Source organism: Patella vulgata, chromosome 1 (genome assembly GCF_932274485.2).
Source record: "Patella vulgata chromosome 1, xgPatVulg1.2, whole genome shotgun sequence".
Lineage (NCBI taxonomy): Eukaryota > Metazoa > Mollusca > Gastropoda > Patellidae > Patella > Patella vulgata.
Genome location: NC_065879.2, coordinates 17,571,693 through 17,595,916, shown reverse-complemented (window position 1 = coordinate 17,595,916; position 24,224 = coordinate 17,571,693). Strand labels below are relative to the sequence as shown.

The window sequence follows — 24,224 nt, the reverse complement described above, 5'->3', positions numbered from 1 at the left end:
GGCTTCGTCAAACATTTTTTCAAGGATAAATATACGTTAAATTTAAGGATTTTCAAGGACATTTTTTAGCCTAAAGTTACAATTTTTCATCTTAAAAATAACCAAAACATTACCAACTATCGTTATAAAACTTTTAATCTAAACGGGATTTTCATATCAACTTACTATTATTACCAATTTGAAACAAAATTAAGGATCTCAACTGAAATTCAAGGATATTTTCCTATTTCCGCGAAATTCAAGGATATTCAAGACCTTGAAAATGAAATTTTAAATTTAAGGATATTCAAGGATTTTCAAGGACCGCAGGAACCCTGTTGAAACCCCCGCCAGTTGACTCAATGACAGACCGTATGATACAGCACGTGCGTGCTAACCATTCGGCCATCCAACCCCCCCTAAACTAAATAGGCCTTATAAAGAAATGAAATGGGGGTTTAACATTGTAACGTTCTGCACTGACTGGGCTAATGAAGACAGACATACGCCATGCAGTGTGCTATGAGGGTTGGCACTGCAGTCTACACTTGTATCGAATTGCGTGCATTTCAATGTGTTCACAGGACCTCAGTTCTGCACAACTGACAAGGGGAATAAATGCCAGAATGTCATTGGGAAAATGTTTCAGCCAGTATTGGGAGTGAATCAGACCTCAAGACTAGCCCGCCAGTGTCTTGCAGAGCCACAGGGACTAGGAAAACCTTGCCCAAGACAGATACATTAATAAGCTATTTGAGTAAAGCTCACTAGTAAAATTAGTATACTCCAACTAAATGATAAGCTGCTAGTCCAATCAAAGTATTTGCTTCAACCTGGGTTTGCTCGAAACAGTTCATCCGGATTTTCTGGCGTGGTTTCCCCTTGTCAGTGGTGTAGGATGGAAGGCTTGATAAGGACAGCTGTATTGTCATTTGGATGTCACAAAAAAGAAAACAAGGTCCTGTGTAGACAATGGCATGCACGTAAAAGATCCCTTGGCAGTTGGAATTCAATAATAGTAGACTGTAGCGCCACTGTGCGGGGAAAATTCCGCTCACAGCATACTGCATGGCATATGCCTATCACCATTAGCCCTGTTGGAGCAGAACAGTAGGACGTTAAACCCCATTTCATTTCTTCCCCAGAAGATTAAAGCTACAGAACACTGATAAAAGCCGTGATTTATTTTATTTCCCAAATGTACATAAAAAATATCATAATCGGAACAATCACACCACAGGTAATAATAATACAATTAATAATAAACTGCTTGAAATGTTATGAAGCAACATTAAATACACAATGTTAAATAAGTATGATGTCATGTTTTAATATATATAGCACTTTTCAATTATCTCCCCTTGTGTTTTAAATTATAATATATATGACACACGTACAGCAGATGAAATATTCCAAATTTCAATACACAGTGCTATCTTAATACATATTCTGCAACACAAGGATCTTAAAATCGTTGAATGTTAATTAATTTTAAGAACACCATCAGTTTTTCTTTAAGGTGTAAGGATTAAGACCTCCCGAAACCACCTTAAACAGGGCTCCTTAGACCACCCCTCATGAACTGGTAAATGGTTCTATAATAAGGAAAGTTATTTACAGATCTCCGGCCGTTTGAGTCAGTCTAAGGAACAGCCATTTCAGATTGTTTTGGTCTTGTCCATGGATGTTCTGGTATAAATATATCAATTTGCTCTAATTTTCTTCAAGGATCTGGGTTGGTCAATATATACCTGGACCAAGTGTTAAAGGCTAAACCTGATCTTTCTAAACAATATTTATTTCTATTTTCAGTCAATAATCAACCAACTACCACAATCGTGTCTTTTCATTTATTCTGAATCCCAGAACTTACATTATAAGAGAATATTGGTAAATACCCTGAAACAATTTGTTAAATTTATAATTTGTTCTATTTTTGAGCATTATTAGTAAACCATCATATCAGATGATCCAACAATTAGTGATGATCTCTCACAAGAGCCACCATTCAGTGATGATCTCTCAGATGAGCACACCAATCAGTGATTTTCTCTCAGATGAGCACACCAATCAGTGATGATCTCTCAGATAAGCCACCAATCAGTGATGATCTCTCAGATGAGCCACCAATCAGTGATCTCTCCGATGAGCCACCGATCGGTGGGGGCAATGCAGGATTTAGTTGAAGAGAGGCTGCTCCCAAATCAAACAACTAGGCAAAGCCGAGTATGATTATGGGTGTTTAATACTACAGCTTGTGTAAGAAAATCACTGGGCTTCAGTCTATCAAGCCTATAAGTAAATCCAGTCGTGGGTGGAGTTGGTTAGGGTTAGACAGTAAAAGACATTTGTACCTGCAACTTTAATTGGTTGTTATTGGCCTATCTACTGTCACTAAGCTTTAAAAGGCATTATGGGAGCTTTACAGAGAGAACCTGCCGTGTGCCGATATATGATTAATATACAAGGGCTTCACTATAAGACTGTTGTTGGTATACATCAAGATAGCCCACCATATAGCTGGCTAGTATCAAACACATTTTAGATCAGATTATAGTCACGACAATGAAGTATGAATTATATACAGAGGCTTCAATATAACACTGTTGTTGGTGTACGTCAATAATATAACGTTATATCAAATGTCTTTAGTGTTAGTCACAACAACCACGTACGAATCTGATTTTTAACAATAAAAGTATAATAATAAATAAGCTATGTTAGATGTCAGTCATTCTATATATATTCATATATTTGAAGAGGATTATGCAAATTTTATGATAAATGATTCAATAATGATCCCTCGTAACGGAAATAACATAACCATAAAAAAATAATACTATATACAAACACATCAACATCAGTGTAAGCCTCCAATCATTTTCTAATAGCTGTTACATCACCTGAAAGTCGGTCAATGCCGTCAAGGTATTATCCACATGACATGTGGTAATACACTAACTTACATTTATACATTGACAGCGTTAGCCGCCAATCCTTTTGTAATATTGTCATTCTGTTGATTCGGCCAATGCTGTCAAGATATTAGTCACATGTCGTAAAACACCAGCATACGTTTATACATTGACAGTGTTAGCCACCAATCCAGTTTTCTTTCAATTCTGTTAGATCACCTGAAAGTCAGCCAAGTCAGTCACTGTATTAGTCACATACAATAAGAGACCGTCACAAAATTCAACACTTGCATCCTAACAAATAGAGACAGAGAGAAATGGGGTTTAATGTCCATTCACCACAAACTAGCTCATTTCGGGACTAACATATAGTTAAATTTTATTTCAATAATTCACTTGCATGTTGGGGTCTTTATTAGTTGGAGGATCCAGAGAAAACCCACGAGGTTGGACAGGTGACCCTACAGCTCCTCACATAGGAACAGGGAATCGAAAGCACGCCACATGAATCGATGACAGATTTTATGATGCAACGCGCATGTGTTAACTGTTCGGCCAACCAACCACACCCCACTAACGAATAACCTGTATAACCGAGTGGGTGGGTTAAACGAGAGAAAGTGATAAATTAAAATTTCAGCTATTTCAACATTTTCTTACTCTGTCAATGCAGATGAGCAGGTGGCTGGGTTTGAACGTAAGTGTTGAAATATTGCGAAGGATCCTAACAATAACTATTGTAAAAACGAACAAACAGAATAATTTGTGGAGAAGATAACGTATGTCATAAATGTTATTAAAGCTAAAGTATAGACACACAAACTAGCTAGTATAATAAACATTAAAGTGGGGAGGGGGGGGGTAATATGGCTCTCCATTCAATAAATACAGAAGAAATTTCAGAAAGCGAAACAGATGCCGTTATAAAAATTATTTTTCGTAGAAAAGATAAGGAAAATGTTTTTACATTGCATAGCTTACAGTCTTTTTTTATTTATTTATAAACAATATTTTTTATTCAGATTTTTATCTACATAGAGATTGGGGAACAGGCATGGTATAACCTGTATTAAAGACCTCTCCCTAGCTTACACAGTAGACAGGAATTAGAATCAGTTTCATATAAAACTTGATTAATTATTACAGAGATCGAGTAAAAGAATCAGTTTCATATAAAACTTATTTAATTATTACAGAGATCGAGTAAACTGACATTTAGTTTAGCTTTTATCTCATGGTTAAGTAGATAAATCATCTTTGATTCAAACAAATCTAAAGAAGAAATCTTCGTTTATTTTTCATTTTTAGGGAAACAAAAGCAATTGAGAAAGAGAGAAATCGAATTTGCGTAAAAGTCATTGAATTTTACTACAGAACAGTAAATAAAACTGAAAATGTCTGGTGTAAGGCACACTAGGTTTAAGAAAGCATGAAATAAACAGCTTTTCTTTCAGTTTTTTTTAAACAGAATTTTACACTTCAGTTCGTTTTCAAATCTTTTTTCTTCCAAACACAATAAATACTGAATAATTTATATTATATTACCTAACATTTTCTCATATATCAATCAACTAATAAGCTTAATAAAAATAACATATATATTTATAATAGATAAATTGTGAAAAGTATCAACAAAGTAGCAAAATTCTAATTTGTATATACACTGACAGAGTAAGTAGTTGTATCTATAAACATATATAATTAATCATAAAGGAACCAACTTGGCTTTTAAATTTTTTTTAGAGGCATTTAGTAACTGAAAAGTGCAATACACAGCTACTAATTTATCTGGACTATGTTTCGAAGCCTATTCTATTAATGTTATATACTCTCCAAAACCTCGCCCAAATAAATCAGCAGCTGTTGTTGCATAAGTATGTTATAATTTAGAGATTAAAAGTAGAGTGATATGGAACATACATGTATATATGGATATAGTTGTCTTCTATAATATAAATAAAATGGTTTTAAATATCCTACATTTCTGCACTGACTGGGCTAATCAAGAAGGGTATAATAGAATATGTGGTTTGAATAATTCCTATTTTTCAACAATTCCACAAACTTCATGTTATCGGCCTTGTTCTCTTTATTACAGGCCTAGTTAATTGCTACACATGGCCAGACTTTTTGTTACATATGATAAGAGTTGGATCAAATACACAACACAGATCTTATGCTAAACAAAAACTGTGCAGTCAAATGAACCCTTGACAGTTCAGGCAAAATTACATCAAACATGTGAAGTTTTCAGGGTGATAGAAACAAGCAGTTCAAATTTATATATCTACATATACACATCTACATTAATCATCAACAGGTTTGACCTATGCTTCAAACCTTCACTGTTCTGAGATGTCCCCAGTTGCTTGGTTTGTCCTGTAAATATTTTAAGCCAAACAAGCCACAACATTCTGCTCACTTTAAGGAGATCTACTTATAATAAGTAACCCGTGCCAGCAATAAAAGTCTCGAGTCATTTCTTTTTTTTTTTTACGGTATATGAATAAAAATGTCGAAAAAGGCTAAAATATAAAATGTTGAATTTGTTTCATATATCATATCTATAGTTTTACCTTTCGTGTTATAATATTAAAAAGTTTAGATTTTAACCTATTTTAACATTTTTATTCATGTGGTAAAAGAGTAGGGACTTCTGAATCATTTTGCTATCATAGGTCAATTATAAAAATCTCACAGTTTCCTCTAGATCTAGTATGTATAAGGCGACTGACAGACATCGAAAGGCAATGAGAAAGAGGTCAATTCAACATAAACAACAATTAAATAAAAATATATACAATGTTAACAACTCATATAAACAATATATTCTAATAATCTTTCCCCTCATTGTGAAATCTATTCAGCTACACTACAGGTTATCCACAGGTAGATTAACCCTTTGAACACCAACCCACTGACCACAAAGCTCTTTACATCTGGCAAGAAAATTGGTGATTATACAATTAATGTTTAAATGATGGAGATGTGACACCCTTCCCAAACAAGAGATGGCCAAGAAGTAACAGAGCTCTGGGTTCAAAGGGTTAATATTCTCTAGTTGGACTTGGTCACTTAAGCATGGCATTCATTGTTATTTGGTGACAGTTATAATAACTATAACTATGTAATTCATTATAACTCGCAGTGCATTATAATAGCTACATATAACTTATTACAACTCACAGTACATTCTAATAATTACATAATTTAATATAACTCATAGCGCATTTATAACACCTTCATATAATGTATTATAACTCACAGCGTATTATAATAACTACATATAAGTTACAGTGCATTCTAATAATTACATACAATATATTTTTAATTGTTTATTGCCAATAATAATCATTAGTGACATGATATGTGCCAAGTTTTATCAACTAGAGAATAGTAAAATCTCTGTCTAAATACAGTTTTCGTTAAGGGGAGGCAAGGGTCGACAAATGTCAATTTTGACTCAAATTATCGATTTTTTATATTTGCATATTTGTGATGTTCATTCATTTTTAATTCACTTGTAATTAAAGAAAATACATATAAAGTGGTTTATGATAGAAAAAATGCACTTTTGAACACTCTTGCAATTCAAATTTTGCTGTTTTACCTCTTTATGTCTTAATTTCTCAAAAAGTAAAATATCAACAGTCGACAACCTTACAAAAAATCGTTCTTGAAAAGTTTACAACAGATATGTCTGAAACTTACACACATACTTAAGTAATGTTAGTTCCATGCAAATAAGGATTTTCAGTACTCTAAATGAATTTTTAGTGTAGTAAATTGGCATCTGAAATCTCTCATTGAAAACAACATTTTTCATAATTTTTGTTTTGTTGACATAGAATGACATGTAAGGACACAATAACAACACTATATTGATAATTGCACAGAGAAATGTCGTAGGAACATTTTAAAAAAAGTTCCAGGCTTCTACCTTTGATACTTTCAGAGAACGATTTTTTTTAAGCAGTAAAAATGATTTTTTTTTGTTTCCATGGTAACCAGTAAAGCAGATTCCCCCAAAACTGCCGATTAGCCTATTTTGTCGATGTGAACAATTCCTGAAAATTTCAAGTTGATAGCATTATTAGAAGCCAGTTATTTTAAAATTCATATTTGTCGAGCAGTGCCTCCCCTTAAATGTAATGTTTTTTTACACAAATCACACACTATGTGATTATTTGTTGCAGTTATTGACTTTCTTCAGCGCTAGAAAACATAAATTGTTCTATCATGTGAAAATATATTTCTCACAGACTGAACAATACAATGTATATCTAATTGTTTGACACATTTATTGAGTTTTTTTTTTTTAACACTGACAATTCTTTGAATTTGTCCAATTGTGTAACAAATATTTAATTGTTAAAATAAATATCAATGAAAGAAACTAACAATCACATCATGTGTCGTGCATGTGGATGCTACAGATCCGATATAATTAACTCATAACAAAAAATAAACTTGATATAAACCCTTCATTATTTGTGGCTTCCCTTCTGTTTCACAGCAGACTTGCCATTATTTCCCTCTGTTATATAGACTTTATTAACCAGTTAGTCCACTTTAACAACACTGTATATTTTACTCACAAACCAGAAACACGAGAAAAATCCCATTGTACCTGAAAAATACAAATTGCATTATTATATTCTGAGGCACAAAAAAGTGAGGGAGAAATCGGGAAATGGGGTTAAATGTCCCCGTAACAAAAACTAGCTCATTTCTGGATTTAAATATTGTTTAATTTTTATTTCAATAATTCACTTGCGTTTAGGGTTTTTTTAGTAGAGGAAGAAAACCGGTGGACCTGGGGAAAACCCATAAGATTGGACAGACAACCATAATCCTTGTCACATACAAGCTTTGGATCCAAACCATGCCACTTATGATACAAAGCGCAGGCATTAAGATCACTTAACCACTCCCTTCGTAAACCATTGAAGGTCAGTAAAACACTGCATATCATATAGAGATAGAAATACGATTTTAAAGTCCACACGACACAAACTAGGTCATTTCAGATCAACATATGGTTCGATTCTATTTCAATAATTCGCTTGCGCATAGGGGTCTTTAGCAGTGGGAGGAAACCAGAGGACCCGGATAAAACCCACAAGGTTGGACAGGCGTCCCTACTCCTTGTCACGTAAAACCAGGGGAATCGAAACCACGCCAGTTTGACTCAATGACAGACCTTATGATTGAATGCCCATCCACCCCTTCCACTGTATATAGAACTTACCAGTGAGTAAGAAGAAGAGAATAACTATTATAGCTGTATAACCAAAATACAGGAATGTACTTGCAGCCCCTGACATCTCTAATTTCGATACGAAGAAATGAATACAATAGATGAAGAAATAGACGGTTGTAAAACCACTGGTTAAATACGATCTCCACCACCAATGATAGTCCTGTAAAATATCAAAAAATATTACTATTGTAAAACAAGAAGGCCAAGTTATCAACATCCTAAGCCTTTGTGTATCAAAAATCAAGCCAAATTTATTTCCATGACAATACAACAATTGTTAAATCCGTAAAATTTCTGAATAGCAAAAGGCCCGAGTACTATCATAGGTTGCTTTGCCACCCACTTTCACATTTTGTATAATCTGTGTTTTTGATGGGTAGATATTTAATACTACACTGTCCCGGGTAGTAGTTAGCAGTGAGTGCACTGTTACGGGTAGTAGTTAGTACTGCACTATCCCGGGAAGTAGTTAGCACTGCACTGTTACAGGTAGTAGTTAGCACTGCACTGTTACGGGTAGTAGTTAGCACTGCACTGTTACGGGCAGTAGTTAGTATTACACAAGTCTTGGGTAGTAGTTAGTACTGCACTGTCCCAGGTAGTGTTAGTACTGCACTGTACCGGGCAGTAGTTAATACTGCATTGTCCCAGGCAGTAGTTAATACTGCAATGCCCCGGGAAGTAGTTAATACTGCACTGTCCCCAGGTAGTAGCTAGTACTCTACTGTCCCAGGTAGTAGTTAACACTGCACTGTCCTGGTTAGTATTTAATACTGCATTGTTTCGGGTAGTAATCATTACTGCACTCCCTGATAGAGTTTAATATCATTGACTTTTAGCTTTTCATGTAAAAGTCTTTGATCATCATTTAAGGGATGTTTTATACACTAGAATATTGTGAAAGATGAATTTCTAAAAGGAATATCAGTCCCCAAATGGTTTATACGAGTTTAAATAACGTTCTACTAACCTCAGCACACAGATGAAAGTAACAAAGTAAAATGGTGGCCTCAGAACATGTAACAATTAAAATAAGAAAAACTAAGAGAAGAAAACCAAACATATAATATGTCTGATGGGACCTGAAAATAAAAACCATGAAATATTATAATCAGTTATATTACACACGTTTTATCAGTGGATGACATATATAGTTATAACTGAAATGTCTGATTTACACCTTGATTCTAATCACTAAACGGGGTCACGGTGGCTAAGTGGGTAAGACGTTAGCTCGCTAGCCTGGAGCTTGGGTGTTCGATCCGTGCATTGGCCGAGAAAGTTCACCCAGATTTTCCAGTGTGGTTCCCCCTTATCAGTGATGCAGGACGGAGGGCCTGACAAGGACAGCTATCTAGTCATTCGGATGAGACGAAAAACCGAGGTCCTGTGTACACACTGGTGTGCATGTAAAAGATCCCTTGACAGTTGGAATTTGATATAAGAGTTGACCATAGTGCCGCTGTCCAGGCAAAATTTCCCTCAAACACTGTATGGCGTATGCCGGTGTTCATTAGCCCAGTTCTGAGCTAAACAGTAGGATGTTAAACCTTATTTCATTTCATTTCATTTCTAATCACTAAACATCTGTAAATGACTGCGGTTTAAAGTCCTACTCCAACTGGGGTAATGAAGGCGGGCTTACGCCAGACATTGTGCAATGGGGGAATTTTGCACAGACAATGGTGCTTATGGCCTACTCTTATATTGAAATTCAACTGCTAAAGGTTTCTTTAACATACACACAATGTGTACACGGGACCTCAAGTTTTTCGTACCATCCGAACGGCTATTATGTTGTCCCTTGGCAGGCCCTTTGTCCTCCACCCCTTCAAGGGGGAACCACATCGGTAAATCACTGGGGTTGAACACAGGTCCTACAGGTTACCAAGCCAAAGTCTTACTAGAGCCACTACATCTCCCATGTATTATCGATACTAGCAGCCCTGTAACAGAATTCTGTGGCAATCCACCACAATACGGACCAATTCACAACTGAAATTTTGCTCCTATTAAATTCAGTGATTGTATTCCATCAAGTTGTGTGTTTATTGTAATGTGACCAATTAAAAAAACCCCACTTGCACAAAGTAATGTGAATTTTAGATGACTGTATTATTGAGACAGAGAGGGATAGAAATGGGCTTGATACAAACTAGCAGATGGAAACCTGAGGACCTAGAGTAAACCCATGAGATCGAAATGATGCCACTTGACTAAGTGAGAGAGCTTATGAAAGTGGACGCTTCAAATCACCCCCAACCTCAACTCCCCTTCTTGTTTTATTTGGGAAACCATGACTCACCATATACTGTTTAATATAAAGAAGAGTTGAATGAAGATACAACCGAACGGTAAAACACCACCCATTATAATTCCTGGGATGGCTTTTGTGTAAAACGATTGGTCAGGTATCTGTCGTGGAATCTGATTGGTTCTTACAGGATGTTCAATAGGCTGTAAAATAAAAGAAATGAAACAGGGTTTTAACATCCTACTTTTTTAAACCGACTTGGCTAATGAAGCCAGATTATAAAAGAACTGATACAACAATCAATAACTTCATTAATACTGTATTAAAACATGACAGTTTATTTCACAGGTGCATAAAATTTATGATCAAAGCAAAAAAGGCTGGGTTTTTTTTTCAAAAACATTTTTATTATATTTTCATAATTTAGTTATATCACACCGTCTTAGTACTGCATATGTCACAATATAAAAAATAACCCTGTGTTCGTCTTACAGAGAAATGGGGATTAATGCCCACTTGCCACAAACCAGGTCATTTTGGGACTAACTTATGGTAAGATTTTATTTCAATAATTCGCTTGCATGTACATGTAGGGGTCTTTAGCAGTGGGAAGAAACCAAGAGACCCAGAGAAAACCCACTAGGTTGGGTGGGCATGTCTCACAATATGTTGGGGTCTTTAGCATTGAGAGGAAACCGAGAGACCCAGAAAAAAAACACTAGGTTGGGCGGGCATGTCTCATAATATGAGAGTGTTGTGATAATCAGATGATTAAAGAACGTTTTGCAATATGAATCGAGAAGGCAAGCATAATGTCACTCACTCTTTTCTTAAATCCAAAATAAGCTCCAACAAAGGTGAGGGGTACTGATATACCAAACCATAAAGCCAATAAGGCAATGAGAGTGGAGAATGGAATGGCTGCACTGCTTTTTTCTATCCACAACAACAAATTCAATACAAAGAAGATTCCAAAAATAACTCTGAAAATATTAAATAATAAACATACATATAGTTGATCGGCCGTGTTAAATTTGAAACTGATCTAAATCACGATTTAGAAGAAATGAGTTTTAATCAAATATACAACTGATTTAATAAGGTTCTAGAGCTGTGTTTATGTCAGACTTTTACCATGTGTACAAAATAATGTTCTCTGTTTTTTGTTTATGTCTTTTTTATGGATCAATGTGATTGTTGTAATTTTATACTAGTTGTACTTATGTAAAGCGCCCGAGAGCAGCTCGCAGAGTTGAATTGTCGGTGCTATATAAATTATTACTAAATATACATGAAATACTCAGTTTGCCTGGACATCGGCATCTTCGATTGAAACTGTCAATGGTCCTATATATTTTTGGTCTATCCAATGATTAGGCTCACTTTCCATGTCAGCCTCACAGGCACAAACCTTGACTAGGCTCAGCGCAGGTCTTCGAACCTAGCACCACTCAACTACCACAATCCTGACTTAGCAGAAGATGAGAGAATCAGATATAACCAGTGAGGTTTGACAGAGAACCGAATATAACCAGCAAGATTAGATAGTAACATGATCCCACAAGATCTGTAAGACAATGTTTTAAACCATTTTTACTCCACAACCAGACTCTGTGAAGGTCAACAACTCACCCAGGACATAAGAAAGCTGTCAACAAAACATTGGATTTCCATTTTTCACCACCAAACACTGCAAAAAAAAAAAAAATACCAAAAATTATTAATACATGATTCTAAACTTAAATGGTCTTGGGTATTAGTATAATATGCATGCAAATCTGGATACACAGTTTGTAACATGCTACCAAAAAACCTCTTCAAAGTGGCCAAGGTTCATTTTGATTAACAGACCAAGGGAATTTACATATTTGAGTTACACTTTAGAAGTAACTTACTTTTATAGATTCTAGCAGAGACATATCCCGCTGGTGTTCCGAGACATACATACAGTACCTGTAAATAAATATAAACAGAACTTTTATTTTTTAGAGAAAAATTAGTATCAACCAAAAGGAAATAAACAATATTTCTAATTAATTTTTTTTTCATGGTTTTAAGATTAAATCTTACAAAAACTTATCCTATGTGTGTGTGAGAGAGAGAGACAGAGAGAGAGAGAGAGAGAGATGTTGTTTAATGCCCAGTCATTTTGGGAACTACTATATGGTCAATGTTATTTCAATAATTCTCTTGTGTGAGTTTTTTTTTTAGCAGATGGAAGAAACAGGAGGACTCAGGGAAAACCTTTTCTCCTTGTAACACACAAGCTTGGGGTCGAAAGCATGAAAATTGACTCACTGACACAACATATTCATCCAATCAGCCCCCTCCCCCAATCCTTTAATGTGATGCAAAACAGGAATTAACTTACCAATGAACATGTCATCAAAGCTCCTCTATTGGCTGGTGACAGGAAACCCAAACAAGCAAATACTGAAATATAACACACAATTAATTATTTTAACTTATTGAACACAAGCTGGAAAATCTTGAAAATCTATCTCAGCAAACACCAAGCGCCTAACATGGTATCTCAAGAGTTAGTGAGACAGCGCCCTACTCAATAAGCCAATGTCACACCCTACTCCATTTAAAATATGAAATGAAATTGAGTTTAACATCCTACTTTTCTGCTCCGACTGGGATATCTGTACACGGGATGTCAGTTTTATGCCCCATCCAAACTACTATTTATTATCACCTGCCAGACCTTCTGTCCTACACCACTGACATGGTGGCACTACACCAGAAAATTCCCATGAACTTTCTTGGCCTCCCACTGGGATCGAACATGGGATCTCCGGGTTAGCGAGCCATCTTACTCACTGAATCACTGAAGCACCCTACTAAATTTTAAAGATAATACAATAGACAACTTACAGAGTGTTATAAGAACCATGAAGAAGATTTGTACTCCAGATCCCGTTAGCACGGATAGAACCATGCCCTTTCTTGGAGCACGGAAAACATCTCCATGGACCAACTTCCAACCAAATTCTTCCTGAGCATCCTCCTTTGTGAACAAAAATAAAACACAATAAAGAGTCATGATATTAAGTAAAAATTAAAAATCCTGGTATTCAGTTTATTATTACATGTATGTTGATTGTTTCTCTGTACGTTGTCCGTTGCCAGGTCCTGTGTCCTGCATCATTGGGAAGGGGAAAACCATGCCAGAAAAACCTGATGAAATTTCTCAGCCAACAGAAGGATCGAACACGAGACCTCCAGGTTAAATAGCCAATGTCTTACTCACTGAGCCACTGCGGCTCCCAAGATTAATGTTAAATCAAATGTTATAAAAATGATGTTATAAACTTACAGCGCTATCCATCTGGTTGTATCGAGCGATATCTTTATGTAGAGTTCGTAAAAGAATCATGGCCACCATACCAGACAGGAATAATACAATAACTAGGGAGTTCATTATACTGAAATATATTATTAAAGATACATTATGTAAGATTTAGATAAAGAGCTAACCATTCTTGCTATAATAGTTCAAAAATAGATAATGTAAAATGAATAATTTCAAAATTTCATTCAAATTACTCTGCGAGGGAAGTCATTAGCCTTGGAAGGTTTGACAAGACATGTGCAATAATTTCAACCACCGTATTAGTTGTTCGAAGGCAAGTCTCGCTCCTCTATTTTTAGCTTAAATCAAAATAAGGCTGAACTGTTCTAATCTATTTAATTTTGGAGAAATCTGATGCCATCGAGCGTTGATTATGGGATGGATAAGATAATTAATGTCTAATTAATATTTTAGAAAACATTTCAGGCCTAAAGAAAGACCTGCAATAGACAGATTTAGCTCTTGCATAATGTATGTTTAAACATTATACTGAAATCTAATTTCATCTCAATTAGTACAAAGAGATGATTCTCTCATTAGAAAGTCAATCAACTTGTCAATAAGTCCTTAACTGGCATATTTTTCTGAGAATGGCACATGTGACATTTAATTATATAAATAAATGAACCACACCATACATAAAATATTACACAAGACAAATCTGTGGACAAGACACACAATAAACACAGACATTTCAAACAAAAGTATATATCCAATAGAGTAAGGGATCTCGAAATGAAATGGGGTTTAACGTCCTACTGTTCTGCTCCGAACTGGGCTAATGAAGACAAGCATACGCCATACAGTGTGCTATGAGAGAAATTTTGCCCGGACAGTGGCACTACAGCCTACCCTTATATCAAATTCCAACTGTTAAGGGATCTTTTGCGTGCACGCCGATGTGTACACAGGACCTTGGTTTTCCGTCCCATCTGAACAACTAGACAGCCCACCGTCCTGCATCACCGACAAGGACAAAATCTGGATGAACTTTCTCGGCCAATGCAGGGATCGAACACCCGAACTCCAGGCTAGCGAGCCAGCGTTTTACCCACTTAGTCACCGTGACCCCCCAAGGGATCTGGAGACTAGTCGTAAGCATCCACACTGTGCTGTACAGTGTTATACACACTTCACTCAAAATATGTAATTTCTGGACCAACATATTTCAATAATTCGCTTATGCATAGGTATCTTTAGCTGATGAAGGAAACCGAAGGACCCTGAAAAAACCCATGAGGTTGGAAAGCCAACCCTACTCCTTGTTATGTTCAAGCAGGGAATCGAAAGTATGCCACTTGACTCAATGACAGACCATGTGATTTCATGTGCACATCTTAAACCACTAGACCACCCAACCCCTTAACAAACCAAAGAGGAGAGACTGGTAAATAAATAATATATCAATTTACCTAAACCACTGGATATTTGTATTAGGCATAGACTGTAAAATATAATCCCATCTTGATGACCATTTGACATTATTATTTACCTGGAAATAAATAAACCAATAATGATTGTATAAAATTTAAACCAAGATTTCAAGAGACAAGATCACAAAGCACATTATTTCTAAAAATTGCTCTTATATACCCTCATCATTATCTATCTTTTGAATGAATGAATGAATGAATGAATGAAAAGGGGTTTAACATGGTTAATGAAGACAGACATACATCATCCAGTGTGCTGTGAGTAATATGAGGTATATTTTCCCCCGACAGAAACTGAATTCTAATGAGAGTTCTTTTAAGTACACACAACTTCAGTTTTTTGTCCCATCCGAATGACTAACCATTTGATTGAATACAGAAACCTAGGAACTAGCTGGCATATTACTTCTTATACACAAATCATAACTTACCAGCCACGTAATGGAGTAAGTATAGTTAAATTTTAAATCATCTTTAATGTCAGCATCTTTAAAACCAAGCGGTGGTACATCATTGCCACAGGCTCCACTTCCAGATGCCTTGTGATTTATACTTCATAAAAAAAAAATAAAGGATTCATAAAACTTTTTGTACATTTTGGGAGGTATTTTTAGATGACCACATCACTTGACTCAATGACAGATCTTATGATTTGGCAACCCAACCCCCCTACACTTGATAAGACATGATTTCAGAATAACAGAAATGAAATGGGTTTTTTAAACCGCCTTACTTTTCCGCACCGACTGGGCTAATGAAGACATGGATTTGCTTGATAAACATGATTTATAGGAGCAAAAATAATATTCATTTATAATATTATGAAAATCTGAAACTAATATAAAACGATCGCACCATTCAGTTTAAGAGAATTGGGATATTCTAGCTAATAGTCAAGACCCAACCTCTAAAATTCCTCTGAACCTCCAACCCCCGGCCCCCTGGATTGAGATTCTTTTTGGCTCATACAAGTACCTGGGACATTCTTTCTAAGAGTCCACCCCTTATAAATAAAAATAAATATTAAAGAACTAACCTTCTTGGTGTTATTTTAGCTCCGATGATTCTTCCACCGTTTTTGTATGAATCACCCCATTCAGCTCCGTCACTGGCGTGGTATTCTATAGTAATCTCTACATGGTTAAATAGATAATGTGTTCCTGGCTCTGTTAGACGTGGCTACAATTTATAAAAGTTTACATTAAAGTCTCTGACTGACCATTTTTCGGAAAAACATCAAATTTTCACTGGCTTAATCCACAGTGAGGGAAATTTTGCTCGGACAGCGGCGCTACGACCTATTCTTATATTTAACTGAAAAAGTTAAAAGTTTTTTACATGCATGCCAATATGAACATGGGACCTCAGTTTTTCATACTATTCAAACGACTAAATGCCATTCGCTCTACCCTGCACCACTAACAAGGGGGAAACACGCTGGCAAATCCTGATGAATTTTCTGCGTGGTGAACACAGAGATCGAACACAGGACCTCCAAGTTAGTGAACCAATGTCTTACTCACTGAGCCACTGTGGCTCCTGTAACAATATTAGACCACCATTATTGCACCAGCCCTGATCAGAACGGATCAATGATAATGTTTTACTTACATCAAGCTGACAAACTTCCTTTCTTCTTCCTTTATTGTTGACATAGCAACCAACTGGGAATCCAGTAGAACAGAAATTACCGCCGGACTCCACAGCGTAACACCAAGTTATAGGCATATTATCTATAATCCTACAATAGATTGATTTACAGTCTATATACTACAAATATGTAGTTGGAATATATATAAAATTAGTCATATTTTCAGCTGAGAATTTCAAACCGTAAATATTTAGCTGGCATATTCATTAAAATCATATTTTCAGCTGAGAATTTCAAACTGCAAATAATTAGCTGGAATATTTATTAAAGACAATTTCAAACTGTAAATATGTAGCTGGAATATTTATTAAAATCATATTTTCAACTGGGAATTTCAAACTGCAAATATTTAGCTGCAATATATATTAAAGTCATATTTTCAGCTGAGCATTTTAAACCGTAAGTATTTAGCTGGAATATTTATTAAAGTCATATTTTCAGCTGAGAATTGCAAACCGTAAGTATTTAGCTGGAATATTTATTAAAGTCATATTTTCAGCTGAGAATTGCAAACTGTAAATATTTATGAAAAAAGTAAAATAAGTTAACTTTGGTTTTCAATTGTGACTTAGTACATCAGATGATCACTTGCCACACTGTAATTTCATTAACTTCAGCAAATATATAGACACTACGACCAACCCCACATGGAAAGAGAAATGGGGGTTTAAGACCTACTTGACACAAAACTAGATCACTCTGGGGATCCACTTGACACAAACTAGATCACTTTGGGACTAACATGGTTTAATTTCAATAATACATCATTTTTGCATACTCTTCATGGGTTCTTTTACATGCACTAATGACAAAGGGAAAAACAAAGCTGGAAAATTCTGAGGAACCACCCAGTAACATGCCCAAGGAGAGGGCATTATAATATGTACCTTGTGTGATAACTTATGTCTGACAATGTTTGTGACAGGTGCCTTATGTCCACACCTGTATGTATACGTTCTGTGATAACCTCGACTTGACAATGTCTGATATAGAGAGAGAGAGAGAGAGAGAGAGAGAGAGAGAGAGCACCTGTAGAAAACCCACGAGGTTGGGCAGGTGACCCTACTACTTGTCACGTACAAGCCAGGAACAAAAGTCTGTGACAGGTGCTCTACGTCCTGGCTTGCAATTGATATATGTACATATGTACACCTACCAATGATGCTGGTAATTCAGTTTAATTCCCCGAGCTAAAAATTTCAAATTCTTAATACTGGTTTGATCTCCTTTCTTATAAATTTTCTGACAAACAGATTTACATTTTTCATCCTGTTTAAATGTAGCCTGCAATATAAAAAAATAAAATATACAATGAATAAAACATACAACATGTACACTATTCAACCTGGGAAAATTGTTAAAAATATATTAAAAATGTAGAAATTAGACCATTTATCCACCCCCCACCAGACAATACGTTTCAAATAAAAAGATATGTTATCAGAAACAATTAAAACTTTGACTGGCCGCTAGTTTAAGATACCAATTAATAGGTTTCATTACATAAACACAGTGTATTAACTTCAAATCTTAAATCAGAAGTATTTAAACATACATTTAAAGTGCCAACAGCTCCCCCCCCCCCCACCCCCAATAAATTAAGAAATTCTTACATTATAATTCACAGTAAATATGTTTAATCAATTCTATGAATTATTAATAATTTTACTCTATCAAGCAGGTGTTTCGTCCCTTCCCATCAATCTCACTACCTCCATTACCACATCAGTTATCTCCCTTTACACATAGAACATTTACTTTTCTAGAGGTATATCGATCTGACTTACTTTATATGGTGAAGGTCGAATTCTCTCACCGAATACGACTTGCCCAAGATTTTCAACTGGTGAATTGTCATTACCAGATGAGCAAAAATCATATCTGAAAAAAAACCAAAAAAATAGGATAATATTAAGAAAAGAAATTGAGTTGACTCCTCAAGGTTTACACGTTTCTGTTTATTTCTTATCAAATTCAGAACCAATGAGCGATTCAATTACTGCACAGGCATAACCCTCTAGCAAGTGGAAGGCAGGAATTGAAATGTTCAATGAAGAAGGGCATTCCAATTGTCTTTTATGCGCATTCTAATATGTACATGGGCCCCCAGTTTTTTGTCCCATCCAAATGACTAGACACTGTTGCTTGCCAGACCCTCAGTCCTGCAACACTAACAAGGAGAAGCCTTGCTGGAAGATCCCAAGGCACCTGGATCAAATGTGGGACTGCCAGGTAATTAAGCCAGTGTCTTACTCACTGTACCAGCATGGTTCCAGGCAGGCATTGAGAAACACCATCCTGGGATTCAAATTCAGTCATGTGGACAGACATCCACTCAATAAAACAAATCAAACTTATGTAAGATTTAGAGAAAGAGCTGGTCATTCTTGCTATAATAGTTCAAAAATAGATAAGGCAAAATGAATATATTGAAAATTTTATTCAAATTACTTTAGTTTATTCTGAGCGAAGTTTTGACAAGATGTGGTATAGATTGTTTATTATTGTAGCATTGGTACTTGTTAATTGAGAATCTGCCTCAATTCACCATTTTTAAATTAAATCATTATGGGATGATTGTGTTTCGATCTGTTTAAATCTCTGCCATTCAATATTCTAGAGAATTGATTATAGGCTTGACTTTTGAATAAATAATAATTTATATAAATATAACATTTGACGTCAAAATATAGACCTGCAATAGGCCGATTTAGCTCTTACATAATGCATCAGTAATTAAATCAACATATCACTTACAAGTTATATTCATATGGTACAACAGTTTCCAGTGAGTTCAAACGGTTTACAAATATCGACACATTGGACTGAAACAGAAAAAAAATAATCAAATCTTCAAAAAAATGTTCCACATGAATAAGCCCTCACTGTGTGAGGCCACATCAATTTAATTTTATGTTCTGTGGGAACACCTGTTAAATTAATTCTTTGGGAAAAACCTTAATTTAAAAACCAGAAGTACTCGGTTGTACTGTTCAACGCTTTTAATTATTCATTTAAAGTGGCTATTTATTATCAAGACCCTGAAGAACAGAAAATCCTATTGGTGTGGCCTAATTAATAGTAGAATAGAAGAACCGCAAAACAAAACCAACAAAACAAACCTGCGGAAAAGACAACTACATCGACATTGCAAGATATAAACAACAAATATCCGGATACAGATACTAGTCGGATAGTGTACATTGGAAGGTGTTTTTTGGGATGTTTATATAGCAAATGAAACTGTTTCCACTTCCGACACATGTACATATAATATTATATTTTACATGAATGTATATTGATGTAGATGTGAAACAGACTGCCGACTTATAAAATAAAATCAATAAAATGTATAGCACTATAACATACATGTACTGAGGGTACTGATATTTATGGAATGAAATTCTTCACTTTTTAAAGCGAGAATTTCATATTTTCTATTAAAGTCAAAACAAAATTATTTCTATGTCTTTTGCTCAATTAAAATATGAAATTATCGCTTTAAGGAACTGTTCTAGTGTTACTTTGTAATTTGTATATAAAAAAAATCAAAATGTGTAGATCCATGTTTTATTGATCATCTACATGTATACAGGCTATATTCATTAAAAAAAAAACAAAACATTAAACTTTATTCATGACAGCAGTAACTACATGTGCAATGTCTTCGAGCAGCCATTAGCTGGATTTTGTTCTATTGTATTAAGGGTTAAATCATTATTATATAAACGCGTTTAACATCCTATTTTAGCTCCATCCGCGCTAATGAAGACAGGATATATACCATGCAGTCTGCTATGATTGAAATTTTGTCCTGACACCAGACTAGTCTTACATGTACTTTGAAAATACCTACTATAAGGGGAAACCCTGCCGGAAAATCCTAAGGAACATTGTCGGCCAACAGAATTAATTTGTATACCAAAAACTAAGTCAAATTTGTTTTAATGGAATCACAAAAATTATTAAATTTGATAAGATTTCTCAGTTTTATTATAAAGATATTTTGAACGGTTTGTGATGAGCTACATGTATAATAATATGCTCTGGGAATTAACCTTTGGCACAATAAGTTCAAAACTTTTAGGTCTACCCTATTCTATTATTATTTTCTTCATTTACCTATAAGTTTTACCGGTATCTTGAAATTTATCAGACAAATGACTACTTTAATGTATCTCAACCGTTAACATGGTTTGGGACTAATGAGCTCATAAAAGTTGAACTTCAACACGAAGCCAATGAAGGTATATATTCATATATTTGTATTGTGGTGCTAGGTTTCGTAACAATCAACACATCAGATGAGCTCTAAAACCTTATATTGCAATTAGCATGGTGACAAATCTCCTTCCAATGAATTTTATATTCATACTCATTGTGAGTCATATTCTATCTACAGACTACAGTCATATAGATGTAATACTTAAAGGAAGTAAACTGCTTATATTTGGGACCTGAAAATTGACACAAATGTGTCGCAATGCATATAATAATATAAACTGATTTACAATTCAATCGTTTCCATTTTTACTCTAATTTCAAATCAGTTATATTCGGTGAAATATGCCGGAAGTCTCAATCGAATGGCAATCTCTTGCGTCTGGTTACCGGTATTCCAGTCTACACTGATAGTAATTATTACGCATGCTCTCCAGATAAGAATATGGGGTCACCATTTGACATGACTTGTGGAATATGTCTAGCCTCGTTCCTAAAGTCCCTTGTTAATGTTGTTTCAAATGGCGCTGAAACGCATTACGGTTACGGTACACGATTCGTGTACCAAAAGTAAAATGTTTATTTTTTCTGGAAATCAGAAGCACATCTTTTCCTGGTAAGATCACAACATCAATTTTGATTTAAATTGACAAATAATTTGACAATTTGTGTTTTCAGTGTCAAAGACTTGGGTTAGAATAGTTAACTACTTACTCACTTACACTTACTTCACTTTAGCTACGGACGTACAGTACTTTAAAGGCGCTAAATCGCTAATATTTGGGACCTAGAAATTGACCCAAATGGGCCAATCTGATTGTATATAAACTGATTACATTCAATTGTTTCCGTTTTGAGTCTAATTTCAAATCAGTTATGTCCAGCGAAATACGGCATGTGTCTCAACCCTATAGCAATTTCTAGCGTCTGGTTATTCCAGTCTATTAAGCAGGCTCTCCAGTTAAATATGTCTAGCCTCGTTCTTTCTGGTCACTTGTTGCAAATGACGCTAAAACGCACTATGGTACACGATTCGTGTACCAATGGTAAAATGTTTATTTTGTCTTAAATATTGGATATCAGAAGCCTGCCTTTTCCTGGTAAGATCACAACATCAATGTTGATTTGAATTGACAAATAATTCGTATTTTCAACGTGTAAGACTTTGTATGATATTCATTGAGTTAGAGACATAGCTACTTTAAACCTAAGCTTATCTAAAAATGTGAATCTTTCGATGGAATATTAAATATTAATACGACTAAATACAATGAATTCAAGTAATGCCACGCTGTTGCTATCGGCAATGCATCGGAATTTTAATAAATTTATATTGGGGGCCTACAATTATCGACCCAATTTACCAACCTTGCAGTTCGCCCAGTGTGACGGTTCGTCTTTGGCAAAGTTGACATCGCAGTAAGTTTCAGGTGCCAAACCAGGTAAATAGAAGGCAGAAGTATGAGGTGCGCTGGCTAAAAATGCCAACAAAAGGCTAAACTGTATGTTCATGGCGAAAAACGGTCTTGTTACAAATGTAACATCAAGTTGTACAAGCTTCAAAACAGTAAATAAATTGTTAGCCCTGTCAGGTATTTAGAAAATGGCCGCTACACGTCACCATTAGAATTGTGGGTAATTTGTTTCGAAAGGGGAATAACCAGTTGGATACAAAATAGCAACGTGGACATGCGGCATTTAACCAGTCAAGACACGTCCCCTATCAAGCCAGGAGTTCAGTATGACCACCGAAGCGTAAACTGGATCAGATGTATTAATTAATAAATAATATTGAACTGATTCATTTACCCATGACTAGATAATCCCACGGAATGATAAATCTATTAATCAGGTGTCAGAAAAAAACCACACTCGTCTAACGTCGACTTTATTTATGACGGTCACTGATCGCAGCGTGTGTAGAATTTTTAGTGCAAAGTTGCCCTTGTTTGAAGAAAATCGGAAAAACTTGAAAGAAAAACAGCTTCAGACTTTGAAATATTTGTATGATAAAATATTCTTCAAAGACGTCGTCATGGGCAACGCCGTTGGTAATCCGGGAACTTGAAAGTAGTTCCAATGGCGGACTTCGTCATTCAGCCGGGGGATCACGGAGTCACGTGGCTAAGTGGGTAAAACGCTGGCTCGCTAGCCTGGAGGTCGGCGTGGTTCCCCCTTGTCAGTGATGAAGGACGGAGGGCCTGACAAGTACAGCTGTCTAGTCGTTCGGATGGGACGAAAAACCGAGACCATGTATGTACACATTGATGTGCACGTAAAAGATCCTTTGACAGTTGGAATTCGATATAAGAGTAGGTCGTAGTGCCGCTGTCCGGGCAAAATTTCCCTCATAGCACACTGTAGGCTATGGCGTATGCCCGTACGTCTTGATTAGCCCAGTTTGGAGCAGAATAGTAGGACGTTAAACCCCATTTCATTTCATTTCTGTCATACATACGAGGCTACATGTAGGGTACTGGAATCTGCTGAGGTTTGCCGAGTGAAAAAGACCATTTAAGGCCAGTTAGCGCTAAATGACAAGGCCAGCTCAATTTTTCGTCATAGGTCACGAGATGTAAACAGGACTAGCCCTAATCTCAACCCTAACCCTGTAGCTAGGCCTAATGCTTACCTTAACCCTAAATTACAATCTCGCCAACAATCACGTGCTCTAACCTTATCAGAGACCTTGACAAAAATTGAGCTGGCTATAACAAATAGATTTAGCCATTTAAGTCCCTAAGCACAAATATGAAAATGTAATTACCCCCACATAATGTAATTCAAAATCAAAATGATACCAAATCGTTAAATGTGAATGCTGAAATTAAAAAACCTTAAATATTCTTGTTGCTTATTTATTTTTTGGGCCATTAATTTGTTGAGATCATTATCATTTGCATGCATCATGATCAATCCGACTGGAAAAAAACAGTCCGCGATGTGAATATGTATATTTTTACAATTTGCTGTAAAAATACAGTTTCGAATTTATCAGATCAAATAGTTTGTTAACTTACATTTAAAACGATGTAAATGCATATGAATATGATTACAAGGCTTGCGTAAGATTACATCAAACGTAATGTAGAAATAAAACCATGTGTCAATTTACAAAATTTGAGCTGTATATTAACAGAATGTCATTTG

The 24,224-nt window shown here is 35.5% G+C and overlaps 1 protein-coding gene across 1 annotated transcript; it reads right to left on the bottom strand.

Annotated features, from left to right (window-relative positions):
* Window positions 1–1,150: 1,150 nt before the first annotated feature.
* LOC126808895 (transmembrane 9 superfamily member 2) lies at window positions 1,151–22,708 on the bottom strand. Its single transcript, XM_050533945.1, has 18 exons — window positions 22,443–22,708; window positions 19,611–19,678; window positions 18,641–18,734; window positions 18,010–18,137; window positions 16,814–16,943; window positions 16,239–16,381; window positions 15,634–15,754; window positions 15,182–15,261; window positions 13,734–13,842; window positions 13,292–13,424; window positions 12,783–12,844; window positions 12,307–12,364; window positions 12,044–12,101; window positions 11,235–11,394; window positions 10,463–10,614; window positions 9,128–9,239; window positions 8,146–8,317; window positions 1,151–7,524 (listed from the first exon to the last, which is right to left on the bottom strand). The coding sequence occupies exons 1-18, from the start codon at window positions 22,584–22,586 to the stop codon at window positions 7,457–7,459; spliced, it is 1,992 nt and encodes a 663-aa protein (XP_050389902.1). The 5' UTR covers window positions 22,587–22,708; the 3' UTR covers window positions 1,151–7,456.
* Window positions 22,709–24,224: the final 1,516 nt, after the last annotated feature.

Coding starts and splice junctions, on each gene's coding strand:
- LOC126808895 (XM_050533945.1), bottom strand. CDS start 22,586: ATGAACATACAGTTTAGCCTTTTGTTGGCATTTTTAGCCAGCGCACCT. Junction 13,425..13,733: donor ACAACCAGATGGATAGCGCT/GTAAGTTTATAA, acceptor TTGTTCACAAAG/GAGGATGCTCAGGAAGAATT. Junction 9,240..10,462: donor TTTATATTAAACAGTATATG/GTGAGTCATGGT, acceptor TTTTATTTTCAG/GTCCCATCAGACATATTATA.